At 42.3% G+C, this 12,141-nt stretch overlaps 1 protein-coding gene across 7 annotated transcripts in view; it reads left to right on the top strand.

Annotated features, from left to right (window-relative positions):
• The window catches only part of FNIP2 (folliculin interacting protein 2), a 117,121-nt gene that overhangs the window by 76,569 nt on the left and 28,411 nt on the right, over positions 1-12,141 (top strand). For all 7 annotated transcript variants that reach the window (XR_012498164.2, XM_019733170.3, XM_019733168.3 and 4 more), the window contains 4 exons: positions 3,455-3,656; positions 3,977-4,065; positions 5,946-6,092; positions 6,211-6,380. Coding sequence is in view for 6 of the 7 variants with exons in the window: in XM_019733170.3 (XP_019588729.3) it covers positions 3,455-3,656; positions 3,977-4,065; positions 5,946-6,092; positions 6,211-6,380 (608 nt within the window). In the remaining variant the exon portion in view is untranslated. The remainder of the gene's footprint in view (positions 1-3,454; positions 3,657-3,976; positions 4,066-5,945; positions 6,093-6,210; positions 6,381-12,141) is intronic.

Below are 12,141 nucleotides of genomic sequence, written 5' to 3'. Positions count from 1 at the left end.
CTCCCAGGGCCGTGACCGCTGCTGCTTCTGCTGCTGCCACTGTCACACCCACCAGTCTGGGCCTTGTGGCTCCCTGGATGGCTCAGACATGGGGGTGCATGCCTGACCGCCAGGCCAGTTGTTCAGTGTCTGGGTTGTGTGCTCTCGAGCCTGAGCCCACTGGGCACTCTGCTGCCTGGTATCTTGACTGCTCACACACTGCTTCATTGTCCCGTCAGACTTCACTTACAGTTTCAAAGACAACATTATTAAGAATTCAAGAGAATAACCCCAGAACATTACACCAAACCTGGGACCCTTGTGAGAGCAGGGCTCTGTGTGAGCTGGCCCTGGATTCAGCACAGTTCCATCCTGAGAATGGAAGTGCAGAGGACATTTTGAATTAATGCCTGTGCCAGTGAAGACCCCTTCATTTAAAGGTTGTTGCAGTCGATCTCTGTCTTTTGGCAGGTGTGTGCGTTGAGAAATTAGTGCCTTATGCTAGACAGGAGAACAGTGGGTACCAAAAATATGATTTCCCCTGGCTTTGAGAGAAAATTCGAAGGGTCAAAAAAACTTTCTTCCTAAGAGTTAAAGGTAGTCAGGGAAGATAGGCACAGTCCTTCACAGGATTTTATTTGCAATGTTAATGTTCCACACTGGCACCCATGCCACAGGGTTCCGCGCTGTGCCAGGTGGTGAGCTTTGGTGGTAACCCTGGACGGAGTCAGGCTCGGGCACTTAGCTGGGACAGACGTACTGCCTGTAGTGGGAGAGAAGCTGCAGAGATTTCATCCCTAAATGAGGCCATTGAAACCCGAAAGGAGCAAGGTACAGGGGCCCAGAAAAGCTTTCGACTTGAATTATTAAATTGAACCAACCATATAAAGTTGCCAATGGAGTGGTCTCTGAAATGGCGATTTCATATGTTTCAGTGTATTGATAGATTCCACATAAGTTCAAAGCTGACATACACAGTTAGACGAAGCGCTCCTGATATCCAGCATAGGTCATTGAGATGTACTGCAGTACTCATAGTTTTCACTTTATTTATGATCTTGAAGGACTCATAATGTATGTAAATGCCTGTTCATCAGTGTCAACAAAATTCTATTTGATTTTTAATAAGGAGAAAAATTAAATGGGTGGATGGTCTTTCCTCTACTTGAAGGCCTGTTAGCTGATGTGTTTGTTCCCACCTACTTCCCCTCCGTGCTCCAGCTGGCACAATGCTTTTGATGGCAGGAACACCAGGCGATGGATGACTCATAGGGACCGAGTCCCAGGTCACTTCCAGGAGCCAAGAAATGAGGCTGGATTACAAGACAGAAACCCTGAGTTCTAACTCCAGTATTGTCACTGTGATGTTTTCTCTTCCTGAAGCAAGTTGATTAATCACGCTGACTCAGTTCCTGTATTTGCAACACAGTCTATGGTACCTTACCTGTAGGTGACTTAAGGGTAAAGATAAGATGAAGTATTTGGGTTTATACTTTCCTTTTTAAAAACCTCTGAAACCTCCTTTCATTGTGTAATAATTTTAAAAGTATGATTACAGTACCACATGAGCTGATTTATTGCAGTTTGCATGATTGACCCAAGATTACAGGATGGAACTCAGTTGTTTTAGAATTCGGTAGAGACATATAGTGACGTAAGAGCTACCCATGCTATTTTAGCTGTGGAAGTTTTTCAGAAATTCAGTAGGTGGCACTCTCTGCTGTGTCAAAGTGGAGTTGGTGGTTGTTTATAAGGGTAGAGATGGAGATGATGCATAAATCTGTGTCGGGCTCAGTTTTTTATTGCAGTTTGATTTCAAATTAAAGACCACATTGGCCAAAGATGAATGGACCTATATGGTCATTTTACTTTTTGGAAAAGAAGGGAAAGAGGCGATAACAAGAAAGTGTTGCAAGACAGGTACTGGTATCAGATAAGCTCAGAAGTTCCTATACAAGATAGAAATGAACTGGTGCAGGAAAACAAAGTTATAGTACAGCTACTTGGGAAAAGAGGAGGGAGCGCTGTATGAAATGAAGGAAAATTCTAAGAGAGCCTCAAGAATTGTTTTCTGGCAAGCAGAAGATTAGGACCTAGGAATTTCTCAGAGAAAACGGTTGATGGTTATTAATGCATAGCATTTACAAGAACACCTGGAGATCGCGTCTTTCCAGTGGGATGTCTGTTAGTGAGAGCCTTTTCCTGATTTATCAACCATACCCACATCTCCGGGATCTCGCTTGAAGTCAAGAGAAACAAGAACATACCTCTCTGAGGTTAGAACAAGACATCTGTCTCCTTTCCCTCAAAAATAAAGTAGCTTTCCTGACCATAAAGCTTTTGATGTATGTATGTTTTTTAAAATGTGGATATGTTTGAAATCACAAGCCCATTATAGACGGTAAGTAGAGCACTAAATAAGAAATTTAAGACCAAGAGTAGGAGGCCAACTGCCTCAAATTCTGCCAAGCATAAGTGATTGTCATGTTGTAATTTGTAGTACAGAAAAATGGAGGCAGTCGTGTCCTCCCGTATTTGGCAGCGATATGAGACTAGATGGTAGAGTGCTTGAGAAAGAGAAAGCTTATTGTGTAACTATCATGTGCCAGGCCAGGCACTGTCGTTTGCAATATTATGTCCTTTGCTTTGATTTCTTTGTAGAAGAAAAACAATTGTTTAGTTTTCACTCTTGCTGTTTATAGCTATGTGGTTAACTTATGCTGGTGTTTCAGAATAGTTAAATAAGAGACATGGTCGGGCCATGTTTGTGAGGTTTACCTCTGAAAATAAATTGAATATGTATTTAGAATTTATTGGTGTCATGATTTTCTTATCATAGAAGTAGTCTCTTGAAAGAATCTTAAGTGTTTTGAGGATTTGACTGTTCCAGAAGAGAGGTGGGGCTTTCTGCTAGGGGTATTTCCCAGAGAGCTTATCAGTCACAGGATGTAATCTGAGCATTTATAGGAATCACTGCATCTGATGGGAATAGTCTTGGGAAAGTGAACCTCAGCTATCAGTAAGCGTCCAAACATGCCCTGGGTGAAGTGGAATACCACACAGCATCCTTTCTCTTCCCGCGTTCTAACGGTGTCTATCAACCAGAACAAAGGGCCCATGTTTTAAGTGAGCAGATGTCTCACAGCCCTTCCTAAAGACCACCAAGCTGATGCAAAATAGTCCAAGGAAAAGGGGCAAAGAACAGAACAAGGGGTCATTTGAAATTACTTTCAGTTTTCATTTGTTTCTTTTCAGGTTAGGATAATACTGTGTAACAAGCTGATAGTTTTATTTTTCATGACAGAGAATTACAGAAGAGAAAGAACTAGAGGTAGAGAAAGTCTTCTTAGTGTAGACTCCGAGTGTTTTGGATCGGCTGTCTGCATGCCGTCCCCCCACCCCCACTCCCAGCATTAGTTTACCTGCAGTGTGATACACTGATGCAGCTCTCTCTCCAAACTTACTTTTCCTCTAGATCAACTGATGAGACGTTCAGCTTGGCTGAAGAAACCTGCAGTTCTAATCCTGCCCTAGTCCGGAGAAAGAAAATCGCCATAAGCATCATCTTCTCCCTGTGTGAGAAAGAAGAAGCCCAGAGGGATTTCCAGGACTTCTTTTTTTCCCATTTTCCCCTGTTTGAGTCGCACATGAACAGACTGAAGAGTGCAATCGAAAAGGTAATGCGAAGGTAATCCAGTGTCACATAGCGATGTGATAGTGGGGCTTTAAAGATGGTAGAATCGCTCTGTCTAGGCATCAGATCACGTTCCTAGAGAACATAAATCATCTGCAGCTGTGGTGAGTCCTTGGGCACATGGGTACCAGATATCAGATCCTGCATTGCTTAGGAAAGGCACTTACTGCTTCCTGATGGCTTTAGTCATTCCCACCTCGAATGTTTTGATTACAATATTGTCTTTTATTAATAAAGCCCAGTAGATAATTATAAAGCACTTTCTTCTCAGAGAGTAATTTGGCTCGTTTCTCCTCAATGAAGGCCATGATCTCCTGTAGGAAGATAGCAGAATCAAATCTCCGCGTCCAGTTTTATGTCAGCCGTCTGATGGAAGCCCTGGGAGAATTCAGGTACATTCACATCGTTTGTCAGATCCAATGGGGGAAGTTTATGAGCAGCAGTAGTGGTGGCAGCCATGAATCTCAGGACATATAAAGACCATGACTTGGAAGAATTAGGGGGCAACTCCTTCCTTCAAGATGGAAACTAAGACCAAAGAAGGAAGAACTTAAGTCACCCAGTACCGAGTAGTCCTCACGAGTGCCTGGCAGATGGTCCTTGATGCGATTGTTTTTAACAGGGTGAATGGAGAAAACTAATATTCAGGTGTCTCTTATAAGCCTGTTCATTATTTCATGTCATCCTCACAAAAGCCCTGAGAGGAAGCACTATTGCCCCCATTCTAAAGATGTGGAAACAAGTTCAAAGATACTTGTCCAGAGCATAGATGGAGAGAGTATATCTGTCGGAGAGATACACCTTCCCGTTTGCCAGGACCATCCTGGTTTATGCTCAGCGTCCTCCCGTAAGTGTCCTGGCCCGGACAGTATATGCTCACCCTAGCGTGCCTTCATTGTTAGTTTCTAACTGATGGTCTTTGTATTGTGGACACGCAATTTCTAGCGTTCTTGCCCCTAATGTCTGGGTGGAAAGGTAACCTACTTTGGGTAGCAGTGGGATTCTCTCACCGGCTGATCTGGGATTGTTGCACCATTTTAGAGCCAGTTTCTCAGAGGCCAGGAATCCGAAGGTACAGAAACAGAAGGCCTCACTCACTGTGTACATAGAGAGGTTTTGTTCTTACTTCAGCAGCCCAGCCCTCCAGAAATGGTGACAAAGTGTTAGCGCTTGAAGACCTTAGTTGTAGTCAGTGGATCCCAGTTGCATGTGACCATACTCGCCATTGCTACCTAACTCAGCAAATGCTCTATTTGTCGCCAAGGTGAAATCCTGCTGTGTCTCAATTATTTCATGCATACAGCTGGAAAGTCAAGTCAGAATATGTCCATCTGTCTTCAGTTGGAAGAGTGAATGTGTTTTAAATTCAGAAATAGCAGTGGAGATCCCAAGCTAAGTTAGTGTACTCTTTGGAAGAACACTTGTGAGTCGTAGAGCTTAGAGTGGAGCCCTTGGCACCAGGCGTCGGGAGACCTGCATTCTCATCCTGACCTTGTCATTCAGTGTTTGTATGCCCTACGCAAGTAACACAACTTCTCTAGGCTTCATTTTCTTAATCTGTAAAGTGATAGAACGAGACTAGTCCGTTTCTGTAATAGCTTACAATATTACGAATTTGATTCTGTTAGTCCATATAAAAACTCTCTCTCTCTCTCTCTCTCTCTCTCTCTCTCTCTCTCTCTCTCTCTCTCTCTATATATATATATATATATATATATATATATATATATATATATATATATATATATAGTGGAGAAGAGCCATTTATGTATTTTTTTCATCTCAAATGAATTAGGGTGCTTTGAATAAATAATGACTGACCAGAAATTGGGAGAATTGTGATGCCCCTTCACATTTTCAGTATAGCGTATACTTCATCTCTTCCTTTATTTATTTACCGTAAAAGTGGGCATAAATTCTGACAGAAGGCATTGTGAAAATTGTTTCGGAAATGAATATTGTGTATCAAGTATTGGTATACCTTTTCTGTAAAGGGTCTCTGTCCTAGCTACTCGATTATACCATTGTGAAAAAGCAGCAACAGATAATATGTAAGCAAACGAGCGTAGCTGTGTTCTAGTAAAACTTTATTTACAAAAAAGGTGGCAGTTGGATTTGGCCTGTGGGTCAGTTTGCTGGCCCCTGTTTTATATTCTGCTTGAATCCCTTGAGCCCAACATAGATCCGGATTTTTATCGTCTTACTCCTTTATATAAAGATTATCCAGAACAGTGTTTGTGACAGTTTGGTGTGTCCCTCCTCTTTTCCGTAGAGGGACTATCTGGAACTTATATTCTGTTCCAAGGATAGCAGAACCCGTATGGCTCACCATGATGTCCAGCACTTTGGAAAAAACCCAGCTCTGCCAGCGCTTTCTCAAGGAATTTACACTTCTGATAGAACAGATCAACAAAAACCAGTAAGTTTTGACTCTGCAGAGCCTGGTACGCAAATTCTGCAGCCAGTGTATGTTCTGTCTACAGCATGCCTCTTGCTGCGTTGACTTACCTAGTTGTGTTTTCTCCCATTTCTCTCAGGTTTTTTGCTGCCTTACTGACTGCAGTGTTAACCTACCACCTGGCCTGGGTACCAACAGTCATGCCTGTCGATCACCCTCCCATTAGAGCCTTCGCAGAGAAACGTACCTCTCAGTCAGTGAACACGCTGGCCAAAACCCATCCGTACAATCCTCTCTGGGCACAGCTGGGTGAGTACCTGCGTTGACTAGTCAGAGACTATATGGGATGGAAAAGGAAAAAGGCTGGAATTTCCAGTTGATATTAGCTATCCAACCCGGTAATGTAGGCAGAGGAGATTGGCCCACGGATTCTAATTGTAAGGCCACCACCACCTTCCTCTTCTTCCCCTGCCAGCAGCTTTGTCCTCCTCCTTTGAACGCTGTGGAGGTAATCCGTCTTCCCACCCCATGCAGCAGTTCACCCTGGGGCAGGGGTTCTTAGCCTCGACATTTGCGACTCCAGATCAGGTCACGCTTAGTTGGGGGTCGGTGGAGGGAGCAGTGCTGTGATGGCAGGATGGTTAGCAGCCTCCCTGACCTCCGTTCACTGGCTGCCAGTGAAAACCCCCCTCTGACGTTGTGACGAACACAATTTCTCCAAGCACTGCTGAGTGTCCAGTGGGGGACGAGCCCTCCTGGCTGAGAACCACGGCCCTAGAAGATGGACTGGATTGGAGAAAAATCAAACAAAAAAGAAAGGAACACACTAGAATTTCACAACCTTTTTCATTTTAGCTTAAGTCAGAAACCTTATCTTTATCTACACTGCTTCCTTGCGGTTAGTTGGATGGCATTTATTTCCTCAAAGCTGTGTAGGTGTCAGTATAGGCCTCTAGTGCTCTGGCATAGTTGAGTACAGAGTTTGGAACTGAAGAGATCGATTTTGTGTATTTGGGTTCACGTGGAGGAGAGGTATACACTAGGACCTCTCACTTACGAAACGTTTAAAGTGACAGATGGAAATTTGCACACTCGCTTTGTCCCAGACCCTGTGTTAGATGCCAGGGATATGGAGTTGAATAACATGCGCTCTTTAGCCTCAGAAAGCTATCTGCTTCATGAGGAGGCAGATTTGTATTCAAATGTCAGGATACCCTGATTACTCCTTTGACGGGGGCATGCAAAAAGGACATAGGAGAGAGACTGTATAGTGTGGAGGCTAAGAGCATGGGCAGCAGAGCCAGGCAGCCTCGATCAGATCTAGTCTCCATGGGCACATGATTTAATCTCTCTGGGCCTCAGTTTCTTCATCTGTACAATGGGGTGAAAATAGTTCAGGGTTGCTGTGGGAATTGAATTAGTTCTGCATAAAGCACCTTTGTTACGGATGCAGCTAATGAGAATATTAACATTGGAAGGGCACCGAGAGATAGAGTGAGGGTGATGGAGGAGCTTTTCAGGGAAGGCATACTTGAGGAAGTGTTCAAATGGCATTTTCCAGAAAAAGAATCACAAACTGAGGAAAAGCACGCCAATCTTAGAAAACAGCATGTTATAATAACAGTAGTGGAAGCTGTCACTGTGAGCCAAGCACTGTTTTAAGTGCTTTTACATGTTATTAATTAGATTTTCATTCCAAAGCCTCTTACAATTGCCCTTATTTTATAGATAATAAAGGTGTCTTGCCCTTGTTCCCAGGGTCTTGAGATGTGTAAGAAAGAGAACACCTCTCTCACTGTCAGGGGGATAACAGGTGCAAGTTAAATGACTTAATAAAGAATTTAGGGCTGTTAACATGGACTTAGTACAATCCATCAGTACTAAGCTCAGAGTACCTGGCTCACTCTGGGTCATCGCTTCTTCCTGGAGAGGACAGAGCATTACTGTTCTTGTTATGGAACAATAGTCTCGAACAAAGGTAGATCATTGAGTGGTGAAGGTAAGGGGGCTGGATATTAAGAAAACGTTGTGTTTCATGCTGCCAGGTCACTCACTTAAAAACAATGCTAGTTGAGCACTGTGCATTTAATTAGATAAATGTATTTATAATTAGGCATGCTTCTCATTGAAATTTAACTAATTGAGAGCCATTAATTCCCTGTGTTGAGCATAACAAGGCAAAGTCCCTTCCTGTGGGCTGACAGTCCCTTTTCAAAGGAGATCGTGTGTCATTGAGTCTCCCATCCTCCCTCCCCCAAACAACCCAGCAGTGCCTGCTGTTGACAAGAGTGGTGTGAGGAGGGGATGAGGCCTGGCACAGAGTGCTGTGATAACTTTGTAAAGCCAAGTGTAAGTGGTGAGTTCCCCCTATTACAGGAGATTGAAGGGCTTCAATAATTTGACAGGGGAAGACAGTTTTCCAGTTACTATTTTCATGAACTATTTACCAAGTCACAGTAAACAGTAAAATATCAATTGCTAGGAATGTGCCCTGATGCAGCTGTCATTTTAATCCAGGTTCCTGAGTAATAGAAAAGATTCTATCTTTAATTACCTCAAAGGCATATCCGAGAGCTTGCCAGGACAGGTACCACGTCGTGCCCACTTCGGCGTGATTTCTCGGCATCCCAGAGAAAGAAGAGAAGCTGCAAGCAGCAAGCCCTTTCACACTCTCCCGGGCTTGCTTTCAGGAGTTGAGCCATCCCCACCTCTGCCTAACACATGCTGTCTACATATGGGTTTTCCAAAGTGTGGATAACCACACATTAGTGGGTTCAAGAAACCATGTTTAGTGGGTCAAAAAAGGCATTTAGAAGGTACAATAGAATAGACAATATCGAAGTAACACATACACGTTTTGTAAAATGTTTGTTTCAGAGGGAGTGTGAGGTTGGGATGGATATATGAAGTTTGAAAGCCCCTTTCATCACTGATTGAAGGAGTTATATATGGGTTTCTTTTTGACCCTAACGACCTCAAGGATTTATGGATATGAAAAGTAGTTTTTCACCTCAAAAAATAAAAGTTTAGGATCACCGGTTTAAATTAATACAAGTAAAAGAGCCTGCAATTTCTTCATTTTTTTCCTCCAAAAGTTTAAATTGTGTTTTTCAGAATGCAGTGGAATTAGACTACAAATCAATAAACTACATGATAAGGAAAAAGTTCCCACCTGCTAAGAAATTAAACAACCACATTTAAATAACCCACAAGCCAAACAGTACTTCACAAGAGACAGTACAAGGAGTTTGAACTAAATGATAATAAACATACAATGAATTCCAATGTGTAGGATTAGGATTACAGTGTTGAAAGGAGATTTCACAGCGTACACACATTTATTAGAATGTAATCAATGAATAAGTGGTCCTTTAAGACACTTAGTTTCTCTCCTTATTAATTTTCTCTGTTTCTCCCTCTGTCTGCCTTTGTTTCTCCATCTCCACAGCCCCCCACCTCTCTCACTCTCTCACTTTACCATCCCCTCTTTACAATGATCCTGAATTCTCTCAGCTTCTCACCTCACTCTCTAGCCCCCCTTTCTTACGCTGTCCTTTTTCTAGTTTCTGTTCCATCTTTTCACTGTTCCCCAGTATCTTCTTTCTTTCCCGCTTCCTGTTTTCCTCTCTCTGCTTTCCTCACCTCTCCTCCCCACTCTGCTTCTCGCTGATTCTCTACCGTAGTTTTGCACCTCTGCTCCCATCGCTTTCTTCGTTCCTCTCTTAATCCTTCTGTCTGTTCTTCCCCTCTTCCTTCTCTGGTCCCCTCTTTCTGTTCCTCTGCGCACTCTTGTCCCCCGTCTCTAGTGTCCGTTCTGTGTCTCTCTGCTGGTTTCCTTCCCCTGAGCTCTCCTCTCACCCTGACGTCCCCTCACCCCTTCCTGCTCCCACGTGCTCTGTCTCCAGCCTTTCTCTTTTTACCACCACCACCACCCTTGTTTTTCCTGTCTCCTATTTTTTCTCTTTTTCTTACATTTAAGTTTGTATTTTATTTTAAATTGTGGTTTAAAAAAGGCACATAACATAACATTTATCACCTTAACCATTTCTAAGTGTGCAGTTCAGCCATGGTTAAGTCTGTTCATATTGTTGTGCAACCTGCCTTCACTTTATGAAGTTATACTCAGGAGAACAAAAGCATCTACTCTAAAATTAGTCACTTTATCAATCTGGGACTCAAAAGTTTGCCTTCAAGTTCCAGTTCCAGTAAATCTTTAATATTACAGGTCTATTATTTTAATGATGCATTATTATTATTTTAAGAAGTTGGACCGTAAAGGCATTGTTTCCACACACACTGCTCTCGTTACTTTATAGTTTAAATTATTATAGATTGTATTTTAATAGCCTCCCTTTGTTTTACTTTTTCCGTGTATGCCTTAGTTATTAAAATGTACAATACCAAAATGCATTGCTCAAAAATAACATTGTCATTCTGACCGGCCCTTTCTTCTTTGGTTTCTTTATGCTGGAGTTCTGATATGTCCTGCTTATCTTCTTTATTATTAGGCTGGTGCAAAAGTAATTGCGGTTTCTGCAGTTATTTTTAACCTTGTAAACTGCAGTTACTCTTGCATCAACCCAATAACTTTGAAAGTGTCCCATGAAGTCCTGACATAACTGTAATACCCTGCAGCAGTGGGCAGATGTAGGGAAGGAGCAATGACAAGTTCTCAGTCAAGAACGTTTTCTCAAACAGAACTACTTGTCCTAGCAGCAGACTACAATTCTGACTTATTCTTTTGAATTCTTGGATGATTTCTTAGTTGCAAAAGCCTTGAAGATGAGGCCCTATTAGCTTGTAATCCAGTCTGTTTAGAGAGAGGATTGTTTGCTGTCATCTCTGTCCTGCGCTTTAAACATTCTCAGGTGCAGTCGCCTCACTCTGGGGGACACTCCAGAGGAGGGACTTCCTGGGGGCTCCCAAAACTTTTTCCTTAATCTTCATCTGTCAGTTTCATTAGTTTTACCCACTACATGCCCTTATTCGTGCCTTCCCTTCTTTCTCTAGCTGCGTTCCCCAGACGGGTTCTAACTTCCTGAGCTCTTATTTACAACTGTTACCATGCATCTCTTTTAGTTAGTGTCTTTTCACGTTTTGATTTATTCTAACATTTTGCTTATTTCCGTAATGGTTTCTAACTCAGGGTTGGTTATGCAGAGATGTAAACGAGATAAATCCATGTAAAACACTTAGCACTGTGCCTGTACAATCTATAAACGTTGGCTTTTTGTTGTAATTGTCATTATTATTATAAAATATCAAATATATAACTGATCAAATGTAATAGTAAGGTCATCAAATGCAATAATTTTAATAGTTAGGCACTTGACCAATACGTTTCATGAAAAGCTTGTACTGATGGGTTTGTTGACACATTTGCCCTTCATCTTCCACCTTTAAGCCAAACGTTCATGGTTCATTAGCCAGTTTTTAATCAACTTGTCAGAATATAACTTACGTGACGTATTTTTTACGGTAGAATTTTCATGTAAAGTAGTAAAACTATTCAGATTTATTCATATTCAGAATCATATTATTCATGACTAAGTGATTTTCTTCTTGTTAATCAAATTGGTTCTACTGTGTGTGTGTGTGTGTGTGTGTATAATTCTGAGCAGGCCATTTCATTAAGTATTTTGAACTGATTCACTGTACTTTGGTTCAGAGATCCCTGAATGTGGATCTCACCCCAAGGCCTATTGTCCAGGGGTGCTTCTAAAAAAGTCGCATCATTCTAGTTGCCAAGATACAATATTTGATTTGATCACATATTCAGGTCTCTGGCTTTAGCTTTCCTTGTGGGGAGGGAGGAGTTGGCCAGCTAGTGAGCTTTGTGGGGAGACCTAAGCAGCACAGCGAGGGGAGTGTACACCAGTGCTGGCCCCTGCGCCAAGAGCAGCGCGCCAAAGCCTGTGTCAGGCCTTTCCAGGCAGACTTTCCACTACGATGTTTCCCTGAAAGTAAGACCTAGCCAGACAATCAGCTCTAATGCATCTTTTGGAGCAAAAATTAATATAAGACCCGGTCGTATATAAGACTGGGTCTTATATTATAGTAAAATATTATT

Source organism: Rhinolophus sinicus, chromosome 15 (assembly GCF_057876585.1).
Source record: "Rhinolophus sinicus isolate RSI-liver-muscle chromosome 15, RSI-T2T, whole genome shotgun sequence".
In the NCBI taxonomy this organism is placed as follows: Eukaryota; Metazoa; Chordata; class Mammalia; order Chiroptera; family Rhinolophidae; genus Rhinolophus; species Rhinolophus sinicus.
This window is presented reverse-complemented; position numbering and strand designations above follow the sequence as displayed.